Source organism: Pholis gunnellus, assembly GCF_910591455.1.
Source record: "Pholis gunnellus genome assembly, chromosome: 2".
Classification (NCBI taxonomy): Eukaryota; Metazoa; Chordata; class Actinopteri; order Perciformes; family Pholidae; genus Pholis; species Pholis gunnellus.
In genome coordinates, this window is record NC_136536.1 from 9,355,109 (window position 1) to 9,382,927 (window position 27,819).

The 27,819-nt window shown below is 45.1% G+C and overlaps 1 protein-coding gene across 12 annotated transcripts in view; it reads left to right on the top strand.

Annotated features, from left to right (window-relative positions):
* The window catches only part of hspg2 (heparan sulfate proteoglycan 2), a 91,088-nt gene that overhangs the window by 17,721 nt on the left and 45,548 nt on the right, over positions 1-27,819 (top strand). For 7 of the 12 annotated variants that reach the window (XM_079178330.1, XM_079178335.1, XM_079178336.1 and 4 more), the window contains exons 2-25: positions 7,941-8,070; positions 8,403-8,462; positions 19,029-19,138; positions 19,318-19,376; positions 19,652-19,824; positions 19,966-20,004; positions 20,959-21,084; positions 21,230-21,454; positions 21,532-21,651; positions 21,781-21,912; positions 22,319-22,463; positions 23,020-23,435; positions 23,582-23,745; positions 23,833-24,012; positions 24,255-24,451; positions 24,820-24,967; positions 25,175-25,302; positions 25,522-25,608; positions 25,840-25,907; positions 26,196-26,251; positions 26,474-26,614; positions 26,824-26,997; positions 27,287-27,466; positions 27,581-27,699. In XM_079178330.1, the coding sequence (XP_079034456.1) occupies positions 7,941-8,070; positions 8,403-8,462; positions 19,029-19,138; positions 19,318-19,376; positions 19,652-19,824; positions 19,966-20,004; positions 20,959-21,084; positions 21,230-21,454; positions 21,532-21,651; positions 21,781-21,912; positions 22,319-22,463; positions 23,020-23,435; positions 23,582-23,745; positions 23,833-24,012; positions 24,255-24,451; positions 24,820-24,967; positions 25,175-25,302; positions 25,522-25,608; positions 25,840-25,907; positions 26,196-26,251; positions 26,474-26,614; positions 26,824-26,997; positions 27,287-27,466; positions 27,581-27,699 (3,377 nt within the window). The remainder of the gene's footprint in view (positions 1-7,940; positions 8,071-8,402; positions 8,463-19,028; positions 19,139-19,317; positions 19,377-19,651; positions 19,825-19,965; positions 20,005-20,958; positions 21,085-21,229; positions 21,455-21,531; positions 21,652-21,780; positions 21,913-22,318; positions 22,464-23,019; positions 23,436-23,581; positions 23,746-23,832; positions 24,013-24,254; positions 24,452-24,819; positions 24,968-25,174; positions 25,303-25,521; positions 25,609-25,839; positions 25,908-26,195; positions 26,252-26,473; positions 26,615-26,823; positions 26,998-27,286; positions 27,467-27,580; positions 27,700-27,819) is intronic. The other 5 variants (XM_079178339.1, XM_079178332.1, XM_079178340.1 and 2 more) reach the window with 3 other exon arrangements.

Consider the following 27,819-nt stretch of genomic DNA (forward strand, 5'->3'; position numbering starts at 1 on the left):
TCAACAGCTACTAGACGGATTAACCACACTGGATTAGTATTCAGCTCAAATCACCCATTGATTTACAGTCACTAGTCTGATTTAGTCTTGTTACAATGTGGCTGAAATGTACTTTTAGATCATATTCATTTCAAATAGACTGTAGTTGGTGCAGAACAGTTCTGTGTGATATGTTTTAACAGGAAGTAATGTCCATACAAATACGTTTTTGTGCATATTTAGTATATTTGGAAACATTTTCGTACCATTGAGCATGAAGGGTTCTTCTTTATTGTTAGGAGCTCTGTACTGTAACTACTTTACCGCATCAATGGAGCACTGAAAAAAGAGACCACCTCAATTTCGACTTGTATTAAGTGTTGGTCGTCAGTTTGTAGGTTCATCTAACCGGCTCCCATTGAAACCTACTTGTAGCATGTTGCTGTGTCGCTCACAGTGTGAATACAGCATAAGCCACGCTCTCTGTACTCCAACCGACCACAACACTACAAACTCCTTTACACAAAGTTGTCTGGCATTTATAATAATCTGAGCCTGTCAGTGGCAAAAACAAGCACTTTTAGTGGATGTGCATTGACGGTGAGGAGTTACCCCGAGCGGTTACGTTGTAGCCGGTTTAGCGGCCGCCGTCTGCAGCTCTCTCCCTCAATACTGAAATTGTTGTCACCATTAGTCACTAGGACTCCAAAACACAGGAAAGTCCAGGTCGACAAATACAGAGGTTCCCCTTTATCGTTAGGGCACCTCACTGATCCCGGATCCCTGTGAGTTTTCCTAGTGGGAAGAAAAGCAGGCATCTTAAGTGACACAGGAGCTCTTTCAAAGGCTCTCTCTCTGTTATAAATAAACAGGCCTGGGCCGGAGCTGCTCTTCCCCTCCGAGCTGCCACCAGTCTCAGCTCCTCGCCTGTCAGCTGTCGTCTGGGGGAACTGTAGCTGGCCCCTCGGTCCCCCTCCTCCCGGAGACACTACCGGAAACACACCCGCTATTTATAGCCCCACGAATTACTCTCATGCTGTTTATGTTTGATGTGACATACAGGTGAGACGGGATTTGATCGTATTTTTCCAGTTTCCTTTCTTCAGTCTTTTTATTTTATCCTTGCTGCAAGTTGATCATTTTAGCTCAGCCTTGGTTTACCAATTAACAGTATAAACATTCATTGGGATATTTTTCTCACAGTGAGAGAACCAGTAGTTTTAAGAGCTAAACCTCAAATCCAATAAATTGGTCTCACCCACAAACCACAGAGCCCCATTAAAGCAGAATAGCTTCATTCCTGGCTGAAGCAGTCGGCTGATAACTGTATGCCCGTTAACACTGTGTGTGTGTGTGTGTGTGTGTGTGTGTGTGTGTGTGTGTGTGTGTGTGTGTGTGTGTGTGTGTGTGTGTGTGTGTGTGTGTGTGTGTGTGTGTGTGTGTGTGTGTGTGTATGCGCTGTTCTTAATACCTGCATGTGTAAATAAGGGGCTGGTTTCAGGGCTTTTGTTCATTGATGGTGGGGGCCTTCAGGTTCCACCACTGGGCTCTCTGTGGCCCCGATTCTAGGTGGTCTGTTGACGCAGGGTCCTGCTGGGGTGATAATTGAAAAGATGGGGCTCCTGAGGGTGTCAACTGGACCTTCACGCCTAAAGAGACGTTTGGGTGGAATGTGGTCACGCTCTATTATCCCACCCACAGTGAAAAAAGTGATACAGTATAGCTTTTAAAAACACTTTCAGCTAGCTGTAAAGAAGCCACAAGGATACTAGTTTGGTGAAAAAAAACATTCTCGGCGGGGGAAGAAGCGTACTTTTGCCAGTTTTATAGTGGCTCTCTTTCAAAACTATAATAACCAAACTTTTATTAAAAGACTCGTGAGTCTTTGCTCTACTGCTGCTGTTCAAACAAGTCCCAAGTCTTGTGATTGTGGTGTCACTGAGGCTGAAAAAAGCCCATCAGAGATAGCGTTTCAGTTAGTGTCGGGCTGAGGGTGTCTGGTTTCACAGCCCGCTTACGATCTCTGCTCTCCGTCTGGTCGCCGTGTCGCCAGGCTGTGACCTTTAACCTAAAATACATTATGGTGACTCATCCCCAGTTTGCAAACTGTGCCATTTGTGGCTGACTCAGACAAGGGCAGAGATGACACGCATAAAGTAAAGTAGAGATTAAATAACTTTGTTTTAAATTATGTGGAATATCTGGTAAAAGTTCATTTGGTGCATCGGGAAAATCAGTTACTCAGTGTCAGTCACAGAAATGTGTTGAATTGACTTGCAAATGCTTTTCTGTGACAGTTTCAACTTGTGGGAAATGTGCTTGTATGGAAAATACAACAAGCATGCAGAAAGTAAAAGCACAGGCTTGTTATTATTAGGCGTGGTATGAACTCACATTGGTTTTCTGAAGCAATTACAGCTGTGCACATGTGTACATAGTATGGATTTATCAATTCATCCTCCTGTTCCTTTCATCCCAGCAGCGGCGCAAAAAAAAAAAAAGCTCAAGACAAATCAATTTTTCTTTTCATTCAATTGTTGCTCTGGAGACGTCCCTTCTCGCCCCGTGTAACTGCACCCCGTCCACAAGTCTGCACAGGCTGGATGCTTATTTTGACATGCCTCCCTAAACAGTTGGTTTAAAAGGGCGAGGAGTGTGTGAGGCTGTGGAGCAGACGCTGACAGGCGGGAAGCAGCGCTTGCTTTACCACAGAGGATTGTTGTCCCTCGGGGGTGCAGGGGCAGACACAACAGACTATCTTCTAGCTTTTTGTTGGATCTCTTTGGTCACATCCAGGTGTAATGGGTATGCTTCTCCATGTGATGTTTACATGCTGATAGAAGTGACATACATCTCCATGGTTTCTTTTAAAATATGCACCACAGAATAAAAGATTCTGCCCCTTTAAAAATATATATATATATCTAAAAAAAGGCATCATGCGTGTCCAGAAAGTGCAGGTCCTCCTGCCTATTCCCAGTGGGAGGCCAAGCTTATTGTAAAATGCGCGACATGGGGGAGAGAGAATGTGTGGGAGAGAGAATGAATGACCTGGGGGAAGGCTAGGCAGGCACTCCAAGCATGTGTTTAAAAATGCAGACTTATCTGCCCCCCCCCCCCACCCATCACTCCTCTCTACAAACCCCCCCTTTTTTTCTGAGAAAGCCCGACGTGTTTGTTGCACCCACAGTGTTAGTCATGGAACACTTTGAGAAGACAATCCCTGCACCTTGTCAAAGAGCGTTTCCACTTCCTCCCTCTTCCAATCACTTTGGATTAAAACCCCCTGTAGAAATGTCAAAAGAGCGGCAGAGAGCGGAAGGGCCTCACTCATCGGGGCCCTTTTATGCAGCAAGGGGCCCAGGCAGAGGTTTAGTGTCAGAGGTGGCAGTTCGTCAATTCACCGGCACTCCGAGGAAGGGTTAAACATGCCGGAGCACTGTCTCTCTCGCACAAACATACACAAACTTAGACAAAGCAGCCCTGTTGTTGGAAACCTTGAGACATCTGTGTCTCCTGTTCCTGCCCGTGTGTGGAAAAAAAAGCAACATTTCTCCAGGGCTTGTCCTTTTTCCTCCTTATCTTTCATCACCCTTTTCAAAAACACGAGGCCAAGGACATCACAAACGGCATGCGCAGAATTTATTTAGTTCATTACCAAGGTGCTGTAATGGATCAGATTTAGTGCAACCCTGCTAATGCTCCTGCAGCCACTCCACTGATAGCAGCGGGTCAAGTAAAAGGGAGTGCTGCTGCAGGGTTCTGCAGCTTAGTCCTCATTGGTACCTGGCAGTGCATGTGTCAAGCTTTCATCCACCTAATGCTCTCTGACGTTTACATTCCATTCCTGTTTAGTCCGCGGCCGCAACTTCAAGTCTAAGCAGACATTGGTTAGTCTTTGAGAGGGAGAGGGTAAAAGAGAGCGGAGAGTGGCTCGGGAGGGGACGGAGGGTCGGAGAGGTTGGGGAATTCATCTTGTGAAGGTTTTTCTGTGAGTTGCCAGCTGCACTGCTCGCTTGAAAGGTCACAACTTGGCGTTTGAATCGATTGATAGGAGTGAGCATTACGGCCTCTTTCAGCTTTCACCTCTCTTCTACGTTTGCCTATCACACGCTCTGCTGGGAGCAGAAGCAGATACATGGCGTGAGCTCAGAAGAGGCTTTAAGTGCTAAACCGCTGCTGCTTCTATCAGAGAAAAAACAAGCATTACATGTTGTCATGAGGGAGCGTCACTTCTCTGTGTGGGACTCTTGTCCGGTATTAGCAGCTTCGTGTTTTCCTATAACACATCGGTTCTGGCTGTTAAGATGTTTTCTCACCAGATTGTCCTGCAGCTGCACCAGTGGGTTTGTTAGCCGAGTGGGCGAATCAAGTCCCATGAAGAATTCTTCTCACACTGCCTCCGAACAGGCTTTGGCTGTCACAGAGATGTAACCGGGGAGGGAATGCAGGAGTGTGGGTTTATAATGGTGTGTGCATGAGAGCGTGGGTGTGTGTTTGCGTGTACTGCCATATGCCAGTGTGTGTGCGTTTGTGGACACTTTTATGTATGTATTTGTACATTTTGAGAGGCCATTCCAGTGGTTTGGATGTTTTTCTGTAAATTCTTTGTCTCATAACACTGCTTCTGGACACTTTAATGCCCCGGCAGCATCTGTGGCTGGAGGCCTTTGCTTTCAGGTTGTCCGTCCGCCTGTCTGTACACACGTTATTCATTCTTGTGAACGCGATACCTCAGGCATGCCTGGAGCAAATTTCCTCAACTTTGGCACAAATGTCTAATTGGAGTCGAGGATGAGCTCATTCGAATTTTGTGGTCCTCGGTCACTGTGACCTCACAACACATGTTTTTGACCATAAGTCAAGAATTCATATGCTAATCGTGCCAATTTCCTCCAAATATCTAATGGGATAAAAAAGAATGCTATTCCAGAACTGAATCTAAAGGGTCTGATGGGACGGCTTAAAGTGTATGTCTGGTGGTATTCTACATTTGTTGTTGTTGTCAACAAATCCCAAGAAAAAACAATAGTGAATATTGCCTAATATAGCGTATCCCTCAGGGCCATAAGCTTTGTTTTTATCCAGTAATGCTCAAATGGCCTCCTATAATTTTGTGCATGTCGTCTCAACAGTAACTCGACACACAGTGGGCTGCAAGTAAGCACCAGTCAGGGAGTGTTAAAGCTAAGCAGCTGTGGTTAATATGGAAAAGTAAATGGAAGTGAATTAGCTACCACACCATTATCTCAGTATTGATGTTATGATAGTAAAAATCTCACGATAAAACATTTCACTTAGTTTTATCCCACCAGGTCAGATAAGAGAACAAATGGACAGTGAGACATTTGTTCTTGCGTTCACATGGAAGCTGTGGAGAATTGTGAATCTTTGGATTGGCTGTTAATGGCCAGTGACTGTGAAATGAAATAAACAGACTTGCAGTACCAATGGGCATGTTGAGGAGCCAGCGTTTGTTTGGAAGGAGAGATGACAGAAGGTCTCCAGCTGCAAGATTTAACAACAGCTGATGGAAGAAAGGATCTTGGCTTTAATTTGAAATTTACCATTTTATTTCCCCAGAATGTTCTGCTTCTGCCCCATTGATTATCAATTGTTCACGGGTCGAAATGCTATTTTTTTCCCCTCTGTCCCGCTAACAGCTGGGTAAACTTATTGCCCGTCCGAAGGCTTCTGTATAGCCTCACCTGTCAGTCATTATTCATGGTCTGTTGTTCCCCTTCTTCTAGAGCTACAACTACTTCGTCCCATAAGGCAAACATTGTGCATTGTGGCAGAATATTTCATAAGTAAACAGTGGAATTCCTTTGGGCTGGAATGTGTGCGCTCGTCTGTGTGTGTGTGTGTGTGTGTGTGTGTGTGTGTGCGTGCGTGCGTGCGTGCGTGCGTGCGTGCGTGCGCGCGTGCGGTTGTGCATGCCGAGCAGCTACCTGGTTGCCATATGTCCCTCTGGAAATGCAACGAGCTACTACAGCAGGCGGGTTCGTGTCGTCTGGCTGGAGTCGGTCAAGACCTTTATCACGAGGGAGATATAACTTTCACACAACAGACGCGTCTTAACGCCTCGACTGAGAGTAAAGGTCGCAGCAGCTTTTAGTCCCGAAGATGAGGCCAGATTGGCATTCTCAAACAAGTGTGGCTTAACATGTTAGCTTTAAGATCAGGTGCAAATGTGGACTCGCTCAGCAAAGGGCTTCTCCCTAAGTTTGAGGTGGTTTTTGCCTCGATGGCATCCAACGTGTCCAGATGATAACCCCCTCCCCAAGGGAGTGGGAAGCAGGAGATGATCCCACTGATGGTTGGCTGGTCGGCACCACTGAAAAGAATTTGGTTAGTCAGCGGTTTCCTTTTGAAAATGGCCCGGGATTGTTGTTGTAAGGGTGTTCAGTCAGGGGAGAGAGGATTTGTGGGGATATATCTAGTTATTTATTAGCTGGAGCCATTTAAATAGGAAAACCACCATGACGGAGTTAGGTGGAAATACGAACTGGCGGACCACGCCAACTGGAAATGCCACGGGGGGGCATCCTGCCAGGCTCGTATCCAAACTTATAGCCGGAGTCTGGGCAGACTGGATGCTGAGAGGGTGAGAGATAATACACCCGCACAGTGCTGCTCCACTTGGGCTGGCACAGAGAACGTTATGAAGATGATCAGATATGAGAGTGGCTGCTCAAGCTTTGCGTCTCCTCATTGAGACTGTGTGTGTTTCTGTCAGGTGTACGGCAAGAGGAGTCCAATCTGTCTTTATATTTATGTGTGACAAGGATCGTCTTATGCGATAGAAATATATACTGAAATAATCCTTTGTTACCATAACTAAAACAACCCTTTTCTCCTTGTTGGCTTAAAACTGTGTTTTCTATTTATGGACCACTCTAGCACCGCAGCTCTAGGAATGTTAGTATGTCTGTCCGTCACCACTTTGGTCCAGAGTAAAGTATCGCAACAACTAGTGCATGGGTTGAAAAAGGTATTTTATACAGATGCTCATTGTCCCCAGAGGAGGAATCTTAAGAACTCATAAAGAAGGAATTCACAGACTTTTCCTTGAGTGACACCATGAGGTTGACATTTGTGGTTTTGTGGAACCACTGTTGGATGATACAGATATTAGAGGTTCAGTAGGTTTATGAAAAATAAGATATTGTCATATTTGCCTAAAACTGTCACCATATCCTCACAGTGCTTAAAACAGACAATCCACCACGCATGAAGGAAAACAACCAATCAGAGCCGAGGAGTCTCCAACGCTGCGTCAATCACTGGAAGTGAACTCTGAGCAAACTGTCACACTATGCGGCGCTGACTAAATGTGAATCAAGATTGTGTTACTGCTAAACTAAGACGGTGAACATGCTACACATTATACACATCGGCGCGTTCAAAATAGTCACTATGAGCATGTTAGCATTCTGATGTTGGCATTTAGCTCAAAGCAGGTGACCTCATGTTTCTGTGATAGACTCCTTCATAATTCCAGAGCAAGGAGCTGGTTGTGTGTTTTTTTTTTTCAACAGATTTATGTCATCCAGTCATTCTGATGTCAACCTCAGCTGCTTTCCTTGGCTTTCACAGTTTTATGTTTCCTTGTCAATGTGTGTGTATTCATTTGCGGGTCATTGCAGCCAGCTGTGAATATCTGTAGCCAGCTTCCACCATTCATATTACAAATACATTCACCAGCAAATTGTCGTGATTTTGTTTGTGCAGTAAAACAAATCCTTGAATGAGCTTTGTTCAAACCAGTTATTTGCATGTGAACTCTTGAGAAGGCCTCTAGGAGATAATAAATGGTCAAAGTAAACACATCACAATGCCCCGTTTCCTGTCTCAGCTTTTGTTTTCCTTCCACCCTTCCAGGGTGCATGTATAGCACTGGGTGTAACCTTCCTCTGCCGACACTTCAGCCCCTATAAATCTCTCTGTGTCTGCTGCAGGTGACTCAGGCCTCCAAGGTGTGGGGAGAGGTCCCTCTGCCAGAAGACTTGGAGGGGGAGAAGGACGTCCAGGCGTCTCGGAGCTTACTGGACGACGACGAGGACTTCGCTGCTGATGAAGCTTCAGGAGGTGGGCTTGATAGAGGCTGGATGACCACAGCAACAGCTGCCCTTAATTCACGGGAGATGTTTTTCACCACGCATTCCTTAGATTGTTAATCCCCGTCCCAAAACTGAAAACGAGGGCAATGCAGCTCGGCGATATGTAATGAAATGCTTTCTTTGATGATTTCCTCCTAAATATGAACACTGACGTGCAGGATTCACGCTTTTCAGAAGGAATTTAGAGCAGATTGTATGTTGTACTTGTTACATAAGTGAGCAGAACATTTGATTTGTTTTCTCGCTTTGAACCAGCACATTGACCGTTTTCCCTATGAACCTCTGTTTCTGTCTTCAAAGAGCTGCCCAGTGGAGAGGATGATGGAAGCACGCCATGGCCTCCAGTCTCTGAGAGCACAAGTAAGGGACCAGAACAATCGAGTGAATCCAATCATTTTTCTTGCGGCAGATTTTGTCGATGTGCGGTAGATCACTCAGCCCTCTAAAGCTTCCCTATCTGTGACTCCAACTTCAGTGGCTCTGTTTGTGTGTGTGTGTGTGTGTGTGTGTGTGTCGGTGCCTGAATGATGATGCCTTCACATCCTGCTACACCCTCCCCCCCCCCTGTCCCTGCCAGCTTGCCATATTCTGGTCATAACACGCGCGTTCAGCTTTGTCTTTGAGACAAAAACATCTCCTCTCCTCTTTCATCTTTTAAACCAGCGGCAGAGGTGACAGCACAGATAAGACACATGAAAGCGCCATGAAAAGTTCAACCTCTGTTTGCCTTCCACTCAAACTCCTTTGCTTTTTCCAGCCCTCTTACTTTTTGTAGACTTTTATATTTATACGCGGGTACCCCATTATATCACATTGCACAGTAGCAGGAAAAAAATAAAAAATGTAATAGCGTATTAATCTTTGCACGATGGGTCTAACTCTTTAATGACGACTCTGGCTTTCTGCTGCAGCCAATTCTTCTTGTTGTTACTCTCTCGTCTGTATTTTTATTTCCAGACAACAAAACATCTAAGAGTTACTGTCAATTGACTGCTTCACTGTGTTCATGCTACTTGGCCTTAGCCACCAAGGATACCGTAAAGGTCCCACCTTGTAGAAAGTGAGATTTCCGTGTCTTTTTTTAAAATCATAAAGCAGGTCAAGGTGCTATTTATCAAAACGCTCAATCCAGTGAGAAATGCACACAGCCCGTATTCATAAACGGTGCCTTTTACAGGAGCCGTTAGGACTGAACCTGTGAGGTTGGGACATCACAACTATACAGTCATCGGTAGAAGTTCCACTTCAACTCCACCTAGTTGACACACGCAGTGAGTCCCCGGCTTCAGTGACACTGTGAAGACTACAACGTCTCAGATGCGGAAGAGCTGACCAATCGGAGCACAGTGGGCTTTTTCGGGAGGGGGGGTTCAGAGAGACAGGCGCTAAAACGAAGCATGTAGTATTTAGCATGTCAAATAAATCCCAAAGTACAAGTGTCAACCTGAAAATTAGCAGTATCAGCAGTATTACTGATACTCACAGTATCAAGTGGTAATAGTTTATTTGGATAGACCAATGCCGATATGCTATAGCTGGATTTTAGCCAACGTGGCAACATATTCAACAAAGTCCTACTTCCAATTGGTGGATCTATCTTAAGACTATTGATTTTCAAGATTTTTATTTTTTTGCAATTTTGTGAAGTCTCAACATTTATATTATTATACTATCATTTCCCCCTGCAAGAAATTCCTTTATCTAAGCAGATACATGTTTATATCCTGACAGGACAGATCATATTCCTATTAAAAACCAAGGCCTGGTAATAGCTGCTGCCTCTCATTCTGTCCTTGGTGCCAGACGCTGGCACTCGACAGGTTAGCAGAGCTGATTACATCATGGCAGAATAACTGTTTTGGTAGCAGCGTTGCGAGCTGACATCATAGCTGGGGCGCATAGCATCATGTGCCTTCGTTCACAGAAATAGCACCGCTGTGAGGCCTCGCTGAATTTGGTTTGGTTAAAATGAGCCAGAGGAGCTTTTAACACAGATTGCATTCGTTCGTTTGGTGTTGAAAGCATGTGACTGTGACAGATTAGGGTAATTAAAGGTTAAGACCGTTTTTAGCAGTGCTATGATGAAGAACATATTTCGCTAATATCGACAGAGATCGATTGATTTAAAGACTAGTTGTAAACGCAGCTTCACAGATCATTTCAGTAGAAGAAGATTTTATTTCAACCTCCTGCATCAAAGTTGAGGTTGTTTTTGAAGTGTGTGTGTGTGAGTACTCTAACCCTCAGGTCACAGTCAGCTTGGACCTTACAAATGTACAAAAATAGTATGAAAGTCACAGAATACAAAGCCAGTTTGTGCATCGTCGACAGCATTATGTATTGTCTGTTAGCGTGCTCGCATTTTGCGGGGCGACACGCACCTACACACGTTCCCCATTACTTTGGTTTATTGCATCTGTTTCCATAAACTTCCCGGCTTTTGTATCCCCTTAAAGGTCAGTGTTGCTTTAATGTGGCAATTAAATAGGAAGCTGAGATTACGCAGTACTTTATTCAATATATTATAGAATGTCAAAGGTGGCAAGACATATTTGCATTCTGCTCAGTATGATCGCAGTGCTATGATTAGGGGAGACAGGCTATTTCCATAAATAGTTTTTGAGCACAACAGCAATGGGAAGGAAATTGGGTTTCCTGTGCATAATGCTGAATGCTTTTCTGAGTGTCTCTGTCCTGTTGGCTGTCCAGACACGCAAGCCTCTGCCTTCCTTCCCCCTCCACCACTTTGAAGTAGTAGACGTATTTGCCATAGTTGCCCCCATTACGGCTTATTTCCTGTTGTGCCATTATTTGCCAATGGCTAATGAATTCCCATTCTCCTACTGTCCTAAAAAACCCACCTGGAGCCCAAACTGTTGTTGAGATGCGGTTATTTTTAACCTCTTTATCTTTTTTCTTTATTGGCCCTAATCATAGTCTGCAATCTTCTCCAGAGATACGAAGGTTGCGTCCCGTGTCCTCCCAACCTCTCGTCTAGACCTACACACCGAGATCCCCTGAAGAGATTTCTGGGAGACAAAATACAACTAATCTCATCTGTGAAAGCCTTTCCTTGTTTCGCAGGCTCCATTACAGACATCCCCACTGCACCAAGGATATTGGTCACTTTGTAGAGAAACCAAAGAAACAAAGGTTACCATGTCCACTTCGTAATGGGGATGGTGGTTGGTGAGGGTCTGCTGGGGTTACATTCTTCCCAGTGCTAATTTTGGATGAAAAGCTTGAGAATTCATATCCTCCGAATAGTGTTTTTTATTTTAAGTCATAGTTTAAAAAAAAAAAAAAACTAAAATATACAGTTATGCTCTATGTAACAATGTGATGCAATATTCTTGGTAGACTTCAACACGTCTCTGTGTGACACTTTTCTGTCTACAGAAATAATTAAACATGGGTCAGAACACCAGTTCAGCTAAATGTTTAAATTGTGATCACATGTATAGTAGAGAAAAGAATATTAACTGTATTTCTTGTAGTGAGATAAACTATTTTTCTTGATTTACGCAGTAAACGTGCAGCTTGGAGTTTGTCAGTTGATTCAAGGGGAGGCTGAGCAGAGAGATTTGTTCTGTGTTCAGTCTGCAGGGACGTTCTGCGTAAACTCTAATGTCAGGTTAGGCTGTCCCGCTCCATTCTGCATTAAGAATCAGAATCAGCTTTATTGGCCAACTGTGTGCACGTACAAGCAAGTTGACTGTGTTTTCTTCGCATCTCTCGCAATGTACTTACACAGAAAAATGAATAACAGCTAGAGACGAGAACAACAAAGCAGCGAAGACAAAGGTAAAGAATAGACAGGAAAAGGCAGGTGTAAATAATCTATAAAGCAATAAAATATGAAATAAAGTGTCTTTGTACTCGTCAAAGTAAGTTGTAAACAATACAAATAGAGCAAAGAAATGGATACACATAGACTGGATGATTATGTACTGTATGTACATGTTAAGATGTCTATATGTGCAAAAACACAATCCTGTTCCAATTCATATCAGGGCTGGGCTATATAACGATACATCATCAAAACAATGTAATAATGTCTATCGTTTTATATTTTTTAATATCGTTTCTTGCGTTATCCTGATAACACAGATACAAAATAAATGTATCTGAATGTTTGAAACTATCACACTACATGTACATTACAGTGACACCAAATATAAACAAAGTTTAAAAAACCTACTCTTTGCAGTTTACCGTGGTTATTATAACCAGTGACATAATAATCAGTGAGCTTATGAATGTTATACACCATTCAGACCAAGATGTGTAGATTACTGTGGGCCTTAAAGTCTGCCAGCTGTCCTGTACAATGCATTTATCTGCTTTTTTAAAATTCATATTACATTTGCTGTCCCCTTTGTTTAGATAGATATAGGTGAGGCCTGTATTTATGTATTCATTTTGCACTTGAATTCTTAATCAAATGAGAAAATACTTTCATTTGTCATTTATTTAATTATACAAAATAGGCCTTACCATGTGGTCATTTCATATAAACTATTTCTTTATTTAATTACCGGAAAACGTGCTGTTTTGTGATGTATTGTTATCGAGATAGGAAATGACTTATTTGACCATAACAGCAAGCCGTAGTTCTTATTCTTCCGTCACCTCTAGAGGAGAACAGATGTTGCAGCGTAAGTGGACGATGCATCAGGGTAATGTCGCCTGTCTGTCACTGTGGCCTGGGCGCTGGACCGGCTGTGGCTGCGGCCACCCAGTCAGTGTTCCTTCACGGGCAGTTTGTGAGATGTGCGTGCCTCAGTGGCACTGCCTCCGTGTGTGTGTGTGTGTTTGTGTGTGTTTGTCACACACTGGGAGGCTCCTGGGCAGTTACACAGGGGGACGAGTGCTGGCAGCTGCAGCTATTTTGGTGAGGTCTTTGTTGTTGCACTGCTGGGGGGCCCTCAAGGTGGTCACAAACTGACCCAAGAGTGCAGTAGAAACTTGTTTCACATTATAATCAGATGGCTTACTCCCTTTTTTTTTGTGGACACGGCAGACAAAACACGAGGGCCGTGTGGTTGAAGGACGCGTTGGGTTTAACTTGTATCTGAACTTGTCTGCCGCTGATAAAAGCCATTCACGAGCAGTTCACTTTGAGCGCGACGGTGCGTAATGCACATTGTTCTGAGAGACTGCTGCTGATTGGACTTGAGGCTTATTGCTGCACCTTGCCCCCGTGATGCTTCGCTCTGTTGTGCCAATAACAAATGTGTTGCCTTGGAGAAACTCGCCCGCGCTGCTCCTCCTTTAGGAAAGAGATGTTGAGGGTTACATTGGAAGAGAGCATGTGCAGCTGTTTGACTTCTCTTTCCTCAAGGACAGGCTTGTAACTGATACAAACATTTTGATTGTGTTGCCCTTCCTGATGATCCATGCGGCAGCAGAAGAGAATACCTTAATTTGGACAAAAGAAAATGGGTTTTGTTTGCGTCACAAAACAAATGCTGAATTGGAACTTGTGGTTATTGGCAGGGTTTCCAGCTGTCCTGTGGTTTTCCCAGATTTGAGTTTATTTGGATAAAGCTCCACAGTTGGCTTCCTGGTTGCTCACTAGAGAATATCCATACCAAATAACAACCTCTCCTGGGATCTGTAACACACTGAACTTGTTTTCCTCTCCACGATCAGACATTCAGTGCATGTGATCGCTTACTCAAGATATCACTAAGAGGAGTATATTTACACGGTTCCTGTGTGTTCATGCTCTGATACAACGAAGGCCTTGTTTCAGTCAATGAGTATCATAAAAGAGTGGAGAGTAATAACGGAGCTGTTACCCCCTTCTGTCTGGCTCTCACTCCCATTATGACAAGGATCACAACACATCTGCAGCCTTTGATGTAGTGGATATTTCATTAGCTTTGATAGTCTGGCTCTCTATTCTTGGGGGGGAGACCTCAGATTGTTTGGGTTGGGCAACTTTTCTGTCAACTGTTTGCTTACTGGACTTTGTAGACTTTAAATTGTTTTGCCGAGCTGACAGCGTTCAGTTTGACCAGACTGTAGCAGCAGGCAGCAGCAGTTGCATTTAATCTAAAAGCAAAACTTTACAACAACGTTTCCCTCAATCTCCTCTCCTCTGAAAGACATGCCACAGCTACAGTAATGATGCATCAGGCGCCATGTGTTTTTTTTGCATCTGTACAGCTGTAAAACAGCTGGTTCCAGCACACCCACTTGATTATGAAGGAGCTGTTGTTTGCTGTTGTCTGTCGAGGTTTAAGGAGTGGACTCACACTCAATCTGGATCGGAGTGTGAATATCTGTCTTGTCAGCACAGTGCTAGCGTAAAGGGTAAAAAAATTAAAATAAGATAACATAGAGCCCTTTTCTTATTGAAAGTCAGTGAACAGACACTCGGAAGACTTTGCACAATGCTCCCTCTCTTAAAACCAATCTTTGTGTCGGAGAGACCGAGAGGCCTCCTCAGCTGACATTTCAGAGCATGTCCCACGGTGTAACTGCATCCAAAGCAGTGGAAGAATGAATGAGTCACCACAAAACAGAACATGGTCATTGTTGCCCTTGCCAGTGCAGAGGGCTTAACTTTTGGTAAAAAAAACGCTCATATTGGCGCTCAGTTCTTTCCATTTAGGAGGGAAAACAGGAAGCAGCTCCTCCCTGCATCTCTGCAAAACCCCAGGGTGTGTGTGTGTGTGTATATGTGTGTGTGTGTGTGTGTGTGTGTGTGTGTGTGAAGCAGACAGCAGACAGCAGACAGGTAAAGATCGGCGCATGGAAGCGTGTGTTTGGTTCGCAGGATATCCTCTTTGTTCTGTTGGCCCGAAGAGGAGTCATTTTGAAAGAGATGCCCTCTGATCTCTTCTCCTTGACGCTCTCATGCGAGCAGCCGTGTGTGTTTCCTGAAAGACGGCGGTTGAACTCTTTAGTCAACAACAACCACAGGATCCATTGTCCCACCGAGCGCCGTGATCCACAGCATGTGGATGGTCACCATTAGTGGGACAGTTTACAGGAAGAAATGGATCCTGGCATCACTAGCTTCTCATAGAATTGTGATGACAACTTCACTTCCGCTCCTGCTGTTGTCGTGAATTTCTCATGATTTCATGCAGATCAGTATCCTCCCATAGCTGTCTCCTGCCAACTGTTTGTATTGCAACACCCATCATCTCAGTGACTTTTCCTGATTTCACTTTCTGATTGTCACTTTCTATTTTCTCTCCTTGCTTCTAATCATCTTCTTTCTGACTTTCCTGAAATTGTAACCTCTCTGCACCTACCTGGCTAACTTGATCCTCCTCCCCGGTCTTTGTGTCGCTTTTTCTTGTTTGATGCTTGACCTTTGGCTCTTGGCTCTTGGCTCTTGGCCCCCTGACTCTTGCACCTTTCTCCTCGCCCCCTCATTGCCTGCCGTAGCACGCAGGTCGAAGTCTTCATATCTGGGAAACTTACAGAGCCCAGTCGAACCAGACTTACAGTAAGTCCTCAAGCCCTCCTTTCTTTTTTTTATGCTTCGGTTCCTCCCCTCTCTTGTCTTTGGAATACTCTCCTGTCAACCTGCTCCGCTCAGTTATGCACTCTCATTTCCAAACACACTCTCAGATAACATTCCAAGGAAGACTCGGCTTGGGCGTGCAGTGTTTGAGTCCAGCGTGTCTGGTTTTTTTCCAAGTGTCTCGCAAGGCGTCTCTGATGCCAGTGGAAAATGATGGAGTTGTTCCATCGCGTAATAGAGTTCATCACGCTCGAGTGACAACACTTTCGTTTCCAGCCCGAGGACATCTTTGTAAAGATATGTTGGGAACACACAACTGTTCATCTCTGTGAACACTTGCTAAAATGTGTTACGACAATTTGATTTGAAAAGTGCTTTTTGTAATTTCAACCTGATGCAGATGGCTCGTCCCAATGATGCGAACCAGCTGTCTCTGAGAATCACTACACCATGAGTATGAAAACGTGCTTTGTCGTACACGGTGGTGTTTTGTTTTTTTATGCTTACATTGCGAGCCGTGGGAGAGCACAACGGGGCGAGCTTACTAGTGATTCCAGAAGTTATTCCCAAGAGCTCCCCAGAGGCCAATGCGTGGAGACTTGGAGACAGAGATGCTTGGCTTGCCACCAGCAAAAGGGTTAAGTAGCAGGAGTTCTTGTTCAGACTCAAACAGCTGGCACATGAGTGTATTTCAGCAAGAGAGGGGGAAATATTTAGAAATCAAATTAAAGAGACAAAGAGGGAAAACCCCATGGAGGTTGAAAACATGCATTATCAAAGAGTTTTGAATAGCAAGCTGAGGAGATGTGGTCGAGGCCTTTTTTCTTGTCAATTCTCTCTAAAAGCCTCGGGTGGTGCTGGGCCGATGCCGTGGGGGTTGAAGGTCAAGCCCAAAGCGGCTGGGCTTTTAAAAGGACAGGCTGGGCTCCCGGCTCAATCAAGTCTTTGTCTTCTGCAAAGGCCTCTATGTGTTCAGAGGGGCCCATTGCACAAAGCCGCCACAGTTCTACTGAACAGCTTTAATAGCTAAATAAGTTTGTGAATTAAGAGTATGGAATGCTATTTTTCCACTCCCCTTTTTTGTTGTTGTTTTCATCCCACCCGTCATGTCTGCACTCTGACAGTTTCATCACTCTTGATGGTGGCGGTGCTTGACGAAAGGACGCACAAGAGAATGGGTCTCGGGGTAAAAGAGCCACTCGTTAGCAGCGGGGCACAACCCGGCGCTCTAATCAAAGGATCTCGGGCGGCGGCAGTTCCACACTCGCCAGTCTGCAACGTCAACGCGGCAAGCTCAGAGGGAGTTGGAGCTACGAGCTGCTGTTGACCTCGCGGCGAATACCCACTCAAGGGATTAGATTATATGTGGGTCAAATGAGGCGCTTTGATGACTAACTTTGATGTTGCCTGTCTTCTGGGTCCACATTCAGGCCGAACAATTAATCCTATTAGTCTGACAGTAACAGCCTGCAAAGCAAGCTCTCGGGCACCCTGCCAGGCCGAGCGAAAGGCTGCAGTTCTGTTGTTACATGTTAACCTTACTGTGTGTTTTCATGGGCATTGGATCAGTTTACTTTGTCATAAATGTCCCAGGAATGGGATGTCTTGTTGTGCCAATGCTGTGTGTAAGGAGAGAGAATTTAGCAGCGTTTAGAGAGGACAGCTGTTTATCAGCCAAAGCTCAGCCAGCGAGAGCAAAATGCAGCAGGGTTCTCCACAGGCATGTAATGCAGATAACGAACAAACTCTTTGACTTTTAATTAAGTCGCTCTTGGTAAGCATGATAAATGTCTGATGTCAAGTGTCCACATGTCAAGTAGATTATCCATGGAGAACAGAAATGCAAGCGATATGCACCGATAGTATTGGTGTTTTCTCTGCGTGCTGTATGCGCGTTTGTCTATATTTATTGCTCTGCACCTAGTTGGGCATGTGTGTTTGTACTCGAGGCTCAGGAGATGCCTACTTAGAACATGACTCTTTGTTTTTGGCATGGCAAGTAGCATCTGACTGCAAGAAACTGCTCAAATATTGACTTCCTCCCCAAAACCCACACTGCCAGTCTGAAATCAGAGGCTGGCTAACAGTCCTAACAAAGTGTTGGCAGGCATGTGAGAACAGGGCACCCTGCGGGCCTCGGCTATTTTAACTTTCATGACATTGGAATTATAATGATACAGCTCATATTTTTGTTGATGAGGTACTCAACACGACGCTTATTTGAAAGGTTATGTTTGGAATGTGGTAATGTTTCTATAACTGGAGTGATGATTAGATGAATTAATCCTTTTCTTTTGTGTGTGTGTGTGTGTGTGTGTGGGGGGGGGGGGGGGGGGGGGGGGGGGGGTCAAAATATGAATGCTCAAAAGTCAACACTACTTTGGAAAGAGTTGATCCTATGAAATGTCAAGCTTTATTGAAACTGGCGCTGATATGTGCTAAGATGTGTGCCGTAGAAAGTGTTCGTAGCACTATTCATTTATATAGGTGGTGTGTACACAACTGGTTGCTTACCAATACATTTAAAGACAAATCAGCAAGACTTCATGATACATTGCTTAAAAACTCTTTTGTCCACACGTGGAGTTTGTTTGAGTGAAGGGCCATATGTGTGAATAATAGAAGCATTTTACTGTCAAAAAACAGCTGTCACAAAGAAATTAAACAAGCAATGACTTGGTACATATGGAGGGAATGTTGAGGCCCCCTTCAACAATCATTCACAGAGGATTTTCGTCTTCTTCCTCTGCAGCAGCTGCCCCAGTAGTGACACTCAAACTCCCAAATACCTTCCAAGTCTCTGACATCATCTGCGTTCAATCAGGAGATCCGGTGCAAACTCGTGGCCATGCTATTTTGTCGGGTATCCACGTACAGTACTGTGTGTTTGGATGTTTGCATCGATTATGTTTCAGACAGCATATTTAGTTCTGCCTTCGCAACAAGGGGGCTTTATCAGCACCTGTGTGCAACTTTTTTTGTGAGTACGCTACGTGTCTCCGTGTCCGTGACCCACAGAAAGACACGTACTTGATGCTTCCATTTCATGGTCATGTTAGAGTATTTGGGAGGCCCGTGTCAGCGTGTGCCTCTTATTGCGGCCGATGTGTGGTGCAACGCTGCAGTTGTCGGTTTTTAGCGCAGACCTGCCCACAACTGAGATATGGAAATAGATGCCATAATTTGTATGTGGCTCTCATTTAAGTCACAGTCACGCTTTTCAGTTTCGACTTTCTGAAATATTTAACCAAAGCCTTTCCACAGGAAAATAATTCCCAAACAGTGTCCCATATCACATTCTTTGATCAACCTAACCACTTAATCTTGGATCTGGCTTATAATATCCGAACTTTGCAACAGATGGACATTAATGCTGAGCCTGTGGTCTTTTTTAAAAAAATTTTAGCTGACGGATTCTCCTCCCATATCTGTGTTTCTAGTTTATTACAGAGCTCTCGTCAACTTCACTGACTCCCTGGTCTACGGCATCGAGCTGGAGGACATCTTCTCTTCGGCCTTTAATGAGATCTCTGAAGCAGTGGTGGACACGGTACGTCCTATTCTAACAGGATAAACTCAACTGAATCACAGTACAGTACGCCGCTAGGGCTACCTTATAAGGTTCAGCCGGGTTATTTATGACTTTGCTGATTTAAGGATGTGGGACCTTATGTCTAAGGCCCAGGCTTGTATATTTCAACTTAACCGAGTCTGGTTTTCCCTTCGCAGCTGGAGTCGGACTACAACAGGATTCCAGGTGTCCAAACAGTCAGCGTGGTCCTCATTAAGTAAGAACCAATCCTTTAAATCATGCCTTGTGACATCCAAAGTAGTTGCCCTGCAGCTGTGTGCTGCTGCCTGGGTGTCTTACTCTGGCCAGGTGATATTTCTTTTCCCTTTCCCAAACTGCACAAGGCCAACAGTGTTAGGCCTGTAGTCGGTAATTCAACTCCAGTGAGTAATTCCTCTAAGGGCATGCTAAAAAGAAACTTTACGTCTAGAGAGCCTTCCTGTTAAACCATCTGCAGTGCACGCCACAGACTCACCGGGCTTTTCTTTGCAGGAAGGTGATAAGAGAGGATGGCGTGGACGTATTTGTGGAGATGGATGTGGGTTCTGACTACAACAGCAATGATGAACAGATACGCAGCGTGCTGTTCAACGTGGTGAAGGAGGGATCCATTGCTTCCTACGTCACATCGGTCCACGGCTTTGAGTTCAGACGGCTTGGGGAAGGTAAGACCTCCACAAAGAGGGACAGCGCTTAACACGGACGTGGAGTGACTCTGTCACACAAGAGTTGGTTGTATGTTTACAGCAAATTAAGGTCCACCAGAGCGGTAGGCAGTGCCCTTAACGTCTCCCTCTGGTTTCTAGTTCAACCTCTGCCTCCAGTGGAGCCTATAGCAGTGCCAGGTTTGTACTGCGCCATGCCCTCTGCATGGTGACTGGGCCGACTGTACTGTAGAAGCTGTAGGAGGACCGTAGTGCCTTTTTAGAAAGAACAGTCGAGCATATCATGTCTTTTTTTATGTTGCAATGGTACGATGACCTTTACCTTGACATGTACAAGCAGTGGTCATGTGGTCTGAGGAATGTTTTGCATGGGAGAGCACCAATATAAAGTAGACTTCTGAGTGTCTCTAACGTCCACAGTGAATAAGAAAGACCTTTGCATGGCATGAGTTTGATTAGAAATGCTGCTGTCCACTGCAGTCTAAACCAGCTTTTTGATTCACACACATTCCACCAACTCTGTACACAGGCGTGGCTAGTTCTAGAGAATAATGGGAACTTTATCTTTAATGTCTTTACTCAGAAGATTCCCATCTACCTGTCTGTGTACCGTCAGTCCATCCATCTATCTATGTGTCTGTCGAGTCTAGTCTGTGTGTCCAATGTAGTCTGATCTAGTCTGTGTATTCTAGTCTACTCTGTCTAGTCTAGTGTATCTAGTCTTATCTAGTCTGTCTAGTCTACCCTGTTTAATCTATTCTTGTCTGTCTATTCTGGTCCATCCAGTCTGTGTGTCTCATCTAGTATTTGTGTCTAATCTAGGATGTGTCTAGTCTTTCCATCTATCCGTCCTTTAAGTGGATTTTACACCCAACAGAACAATGGATCTATTTACAATTTTCTTTTTATAATATCCTTGAAAATCTCCTTGAGTATCCTGAATCACACCCCTATTGATAGTATTTACAACATTCCACTCGCTTTACACCCGCTGTAGTAATCTGATGGCTGAGAGGCCCGGGATGCTTTTGTTTTTCACCTCACTTTGTTGTTTTTGTGCTGTGATATGACATTGGTGTAGTGTATCGGCTGTACTGTAGCCTCTGCATCTCTCATAGTAACCATCTCTCATAGTAACCACCGGCATCAGAACCTGCATGTCAGATGAGCACAGGTGTGGCGACGGGACATGTATCCTGGTGGAATACCTGTGTGACAACAGACCAGACTGCAGAGACTTGAGTGATGAGACCAACTGTGGTGAGTGGCTTCCGCTTGACTGGCCAGCAAGTTGTATCACGGCCGGCTATATAGCATGGAATCATGGCTTGACGTGAGACTCATTCCCTTACTACCAGGTAACTACTTTGTGCGTTCGCTAAGTTTAATCAGAGATTTGTTTTAGACACAAAACGGACGCCCCCTCCAGTCTCCGCCACATCTACCACCACCACCACCACCACCACAACCACCACAACCACCACCATCAAGAAGCCCCCGCGGCCCCCCAGCCCACCTGGACCCTGCAGGGCGGATCAAGCCACATGCCAGAGTGGAGAGTGTATCCCTCGTGACTACGTCTGCGATGGAGAGAGGGACTGCTCGGACGGAAGCGACGAGATCAGATGTGGTACGTAACACGGACTTGTGCATGTGCGCGCTCTCAGACAACAGCGTGCGCTCTATTTATCCCCTGTCGTTTCACAGGTACGCCGTCTCCCTGTGAACCCAATGAGTTCAAATGTAAAAATGGCCGCTGTGCCCTCAAGCTATGGCGCTGTGATGGAGACAATGACTGTGAGGATAACTCGGATGAAACGGACTGCCGTAAGTCTCCATTTCTTTTCTGAGTCCTGAAAGGCCTGCCTTGAAAGAATAGGTTAATACGCATATTTCTTTTTCTAGCCAAAAGACTCCTGTTTACAAGTGAAATCTCCATTTTTGTCACAACTACAGCCACCAAGGGTCCTGGCGACAGGTGTGCTCCTGAGCAGTTTGAATGCCTGAACGATCGCACCTGCATCCCAGCTAGTTACCAGTGTGATGACGAGCCAGACTGCCCTGACCGCTCTGATGAGTACGGCTGCAGTAAGTCTCACACCCAGCAGCTGTCCGCAGCACTCCGCTCGTATCTTTGTTTTTTCTCTCATGCGCACTACACTCTTTTCTGTCCTCCCTCTTTGCACTCTCTATATGCTTCTTTGACTCTCCTCTATAGTCACCCTCTGAGTTCCTTTGTATGCTGTGACTAATTTGCTGTGAACCAGGCTCTTTTCTCACATGTGGCGAATGAGACACAGAGCTTTTTGTGAACCATCCATTCCTGAGAACTGAAAGGGAATTGTCCGTCCATAGCGGGGAATTATGTTTCCTCTGACTTTCAGGCATTTATGAGCTTCACTTGATCGCCAAATCCCAGTCACATGCCAGCCTTTTTGTACATGTGCATTACTTATGTGGTTAATACAGCTCTCATCTTCTTGACACTTTGCAGCCCCACCCTCTGTCACAAGCCCGCCGGAAGAGTCCATTCAGGCAGCGCGGGGGACGTCGGTGACGTTCACATGTCAGGCTGTTGGAGTGCCAACACCCATCATCACCTGGAGACTCAATTGGGGACATATTCCTCTCAGCGGCAGGTGGGTTTGATGAGAAATTCTTCTGCTGTACAGTACTACATTACAGATTTTTACAGAGTTAATGGAAATGCTCTGAATGTTAAAAAAAAAGAGTTTTGTTGATGCTAAAAGCATGTGTTGCACTGTTTGAGCAAACACAACATCTGGTGACAGCCATTCTCGCTTAATTGATCTGCAGCAGACCATGAGGATTTAATAACTACTATGAGTTTGTCCTCTCATTTCTCGCCTGACTCTCGACAACCCTGTTAGATCAGGGTTTCTGTGCTGACTCGTAAATGTATTTAGACCTGTGATTCTAATTATTGAGATACTTGTGGTGCACTCCAGCTCTAAAAGTTGTGGTATCAGAATGTTCATTCGGGGCGTAGTCGGCTGTGTGTGTGTGTGTGTGGTTAGGCAATTACTGTTGAATTTTATGGATCTTTCTATAACAATATTTCTGCAGCGGGAGTCAGAAACGGAAGGGTTCCCATTATGGTCCACGCCATAGCTGACATAGACTCTCGACTGAGATTATTACTGTGAAAGTGATCATTTGTTTCTATGTACCCAGGATCTCTATGACCAGCGAGAATGGCCGCGGCACCCTGACCATTCGCGATGTGAAGGAGGCCGATCAGGGGGCGTACACCTGTGAGGCCATCAATGCTAAAGGCCTGGTGTTTGGTATCCCTGACGGCGTGCTTACTCTCACATCGACTCCAAATCCAGGTACTGACATCTCACTTTTACTGTGGGTTCACTATCAGCATCGCTGCCTGTTTTTACTTGAATTCCAGTTACAACAAGAATGTAAATCGTCTCGTGTTTTTGTCTTGTTCATTTTAGGCAACTGTCCTGATGGTCACTTTAGTGTGGAGGGCCGCTGTGTCTCTTGCTTCTGTGCTGGAATCTCCAAGAACTGCAAGGGCACCGGACACTACCGCAACCAGATCAGCCTGCGTTTCACCGAGGAGGAAGACTTCAAAGGCACTGAAGCCATTGATGCTTATTAAACCGATAGAGAGCTAACAAAGCAGTCACACTTTCAACTAAATAACTTTTTGAAGGTTGTGTAGTCCTAGCATTTTAGAGCATAAAACAAGGCTGAGTGAATCTGTTATTCTTACTTCTAGGAGTGAATGTCACCTACCCATCAAGGCCAGGCACTCCTCCGCTCTCCTCCACTCAGCTTCTCGTTAACCCAGAGATGGAAGAGTTCCAGCTTGTCGACCTGTCAAGACGTTTCCTCAACCTTGACTCTTTCTGGACGCTGCCTCGCCAGTTCCTGGGCAATAAGGTAAAGAGTAACATGATCTACAGACTTTATTATACTTCACTAATTGTCAAACTTGAGCATTACATTTATTTCTTTTCTTTTTTTTAGATTGACTCCTATGGAGGTACCCTGAAGTTCAAGGTGCGGTACACATTGGCCCGCGGTCTGTCTGAGCCAGTGGAGAAGCCGGATGTAATGCTGGTTGGAAATGGACGCAGGCTCGTGTACCGGAGAGGCAACCCTACCCCTGCCCGAGTGGTCAACCAGAGGGACATCAAATTCACTGAAGTACGTCTTTGGTTAAGAAAGTGCAAATTCTGCACAATCCTGTGGTTCATTTGTGATGATACAAGAATGTCGGAGCGGTTGTCCACAGATTCAAAAACGAGGATTCAAAAAATATGTTTACGCCACATTTCACAACAACAAAATCTATCTGCATAACGGTAAAAAATCAAGAGCTGAATATCCCCTATGAATATAATGAAGTACATTTGAAGTCCACACACCAGTAAACCTGCTTGTTTTAGGATAAATGGCAGCACTCCAACGGCCGCACTGTGAGCCGCGAGGAGCTGATGATGACGCTAGCCAACCTGGACAGTATAAACATCCGCACTATCTACGACAACCACATGGTCAGCGTGGCGCTCAGTGACATTGTCATGGATATCAGCACCGTGGAGTTCAGCACTCTGGGTCATGCTAAGGATGTCGAAGAGTGCAGGTAAGACATAAAACACCTCAAGCGTGACACTGTGGGGTTAAGTGAGATAGGAGATCCTTACAAGCCTTCAGACTGCAGTCTACATTCAAAGCTACCTTTTTGGGACGTGTCCAGCCGGCACATACTAAGAGTGAAAAGTGCTGCACAATTATAAAGTGTCATTCATATATACAATGACACTTTTTTAAATAATTTGGTTTTGGTGGCCAACGTCTGGCCAATTTGTTGTGTCGCATTCTAGCTTTGTTTTCTTCAGTCAGTTGTTTTCTATTTACAACATGAGAAATTCGTTGTGTTTGACTCATCATAGTTGTGTTCCGTAAACTGATGAAACTGTGGATGATGATCCTCATATTTATCTTTCCCAGATGTCCTCCTGGATATTCAGGCCTGTCCTGTGAGATGTGTTCCCCCGGTTTCGAGCGTGTCCCTGGCGGCTCCTATCTTGGCAGCTGTGCTGGTTGTAACTGCAATGGACACGCCAGCGCCTGTGACCCAATCAGTGGACACTGTCTGGTAATGGCTAACTCCCTTTTTTGGGTGCATAACAGATGTTTGTCTGCTTAAAGCTGCGGTTAGCAACATTGGAGAAACCAGATAGAGTACGCTCTAATCCTCAGTAAGAAAGCGAATAAGTGTATGTCCCAAAAATGTCAAACTATCCCGTCCTATTTTGAGTGGCATCCCTGCACGAGAATGAGCAGTGTGTTCTCCCTGCCACAGAGCTGCCAGCACAACACAGAGGGCCCTCAGTGTGACAAGTGTCGCTCTGGTTACTTTGGTGACCCGAGCAGAGGTCGCTCAGATGACTGCAAGCCCTGCCCCTGCCCGTACTATGAGACCTCACGGCGGTAAGGTCACAGACCCACTCAGACCACACACACAAACAACTACTGTACAAATAGGGTACCACACATACACACTCACACACCAGGCATGTTTTTTTTTCATTTGTATTATACCCAAAAGGGAGCTCATTCACATTGTTTGGCACTGGTTCATTCAACATGCTACTTATTAACCCACTATTGTAGATTTTAATCTACGGCTTTTTCCTCTGGGCTTTGTAGGTTCTCTGACACCTGCTTCCTGGACGTTGACCAACAGCCAACATGTGACGCCTGCAGGCCCGGCTACACAGGAAGACGCTGTGAAAAGTGAGGAAACTCATATCATCAACCGTGCCTTTAAATTACAATTTAAATAGTTTGTAGATGGCACTAATATTGTTTATCGGAGACAATATCCCTCTTTAATGACTGGCATTAAAGATTAATTCATATACTTTATCACAAGATTGCAATGAAAACTATTAACAACACAACCTACCCCAGAATATGGCTTTGAGGAAGGATAGGTAAATCATATTGTTTTTTGTTTTATTTCAGGTGTGCTCCTGGTTACCAGGGTAACCCTCTTCTGCCTAATGGAAGATGTTCTCCTGCCACACCTTCCCGTGAGTATATGTTCAACAAATGGCTCCAGCATTTTTTTTACTTCTCATTCCAAGGCATGAAATTGAAAGAAGCTGCACCTGGATTGTTTTACCATCCAGCGATATGACCACAGGTCTGTGTAATGATTACCATCGTCCCCCCTCCCCCCCCCCCCCCCTCCCACTGGTGTTACAGTAGGCAGTAGTATGTGGTCACAGCTCAGGTATGCAGAGTGGCTGGAACACTCCCAGGTGCACTTTCCACCCCATACAGTATGTCATCTTCTTTCCATTGCTCTCTCCCTGCAGAAAGCTGTGATAACAGAGGGACTCTCAGCTCCCGCAGCAGACCATGCAGCTGCAAGGTATATATAAACTGCTCAGTGAAATTTTAGGATTATATTATAACCATTTATTGTGGAATCTGTCGTATATTGGAGGGTAACATGTCTTACTGTTTAGTTTAGTCTTCTGTTATAAAATGAATTAGCTTGACAGAAGAAAAATCAAACCAGTAAAACAATCCAGACAAGTATCCAATTGGCAGATGGATTACACGTGTGTGTGTGTGTGTGTGTGTGTTTCAGAACAACGTGGCAGGCGCTGTGTGTGACGAGTGTAAGGCCGGATTCTTCCACTTATCGGAGACCAACCCCGAGGGCTGTCTACGTTGTTTCTGTATGGGCGTCACCAAACAGTGCGCTAGCTCCACTTGGAATAGAGATCAGGTGCGTTGCCAGTCTACGAATGGTAAAGGGAGGGGTGACTATATTTTTTGGTATCAAGGTTTGACTCAGTGTTTGCCCAGTGCCGCTGAATCAGCAAATCCTTTCAGATGCTAAATGGTGAGATTCAATGTACAAATGGTGATTGTGCTGGAGTGCGAGCGCATGTAAATCGCAGGTCACATCTCAGACAAATAGTTTGTGTCTCTCAGGTGCGCGGAGGGGTGAACGGGCAGCTCTTCTCCCTCTCCAACAGTGCCAACACCAAAACTATCTCTGAAGGCATCTCCCAGAGGGGCTCCTCTGAAGTTGTTTACCGCTCATTCTCCAGTGTCCCCAATGACATCTACTACTGGGTCCTGCCTGAGAGCTTCAGAGGAGATAAGGTGAGAGGAAAACCACAAAGTAGAGAGCGAGCTAGGCAATAAGAGAGGAAAAAACTATCAAGTGTTAGTCAAGCTAGATCTGTCTGCTCTTTCTGTCCCACTCAGTCAAGCCTCAACATGTTGTCAAGTGAAAAGGCTGCACTTACCCACACAGAGAGCCTCCTTTGAACCGTTGGCTTGAGTTCACAGTCAGGCCCAACATGGGAGTCTTGTGACTTCCCCCACAGTATCATAGGGGGGGGAAATACCTTTCCACCATTCAATTTTGTTTTTACCATGTTGCTACCAGGTGACGGCTTATGGCGGGGAGCTTCTCTACACGGTGCGGTTTGAACCGTTTCAGCGCTCGCTGGTGATTGACGGCCAGCCAGATGTGGTTCTCCAGGGCAATGGCATCTTCCTGGAGCACTTCTCTCAGACCAAGCCTCTTCCACGTGTCCCACAAACTGTGACCGTGACCTTCAGAGAGGTGTGTTTCATTGTTCACGGGGGGGAAATATCATTTAGCTAAATCTGAATTCTCACACAATGTTAGTGGACTAACCTTTCTCTTTTCTCCCTTCTCTGACCTTCTGGATGCTAGTCTGAATGGCGTCGCTCTGATGGGCAGCCATGTACTCGTGAGCACCTACTGATGGCCCTGGCTGACGTTACCGTCTTCATGATCAGGGCCACCTACGCAGACAACATGGCTGAGAGCAGGTACGGTGGGATCTTCCTCCGTCACTGCACGGCTCATTCACATACCTCAAAATTAATCCAAAAGCATAATTGCCCTTAAATGGAACATTACGTGTGTTGTTAACTGAGTGCTTTTGGTGT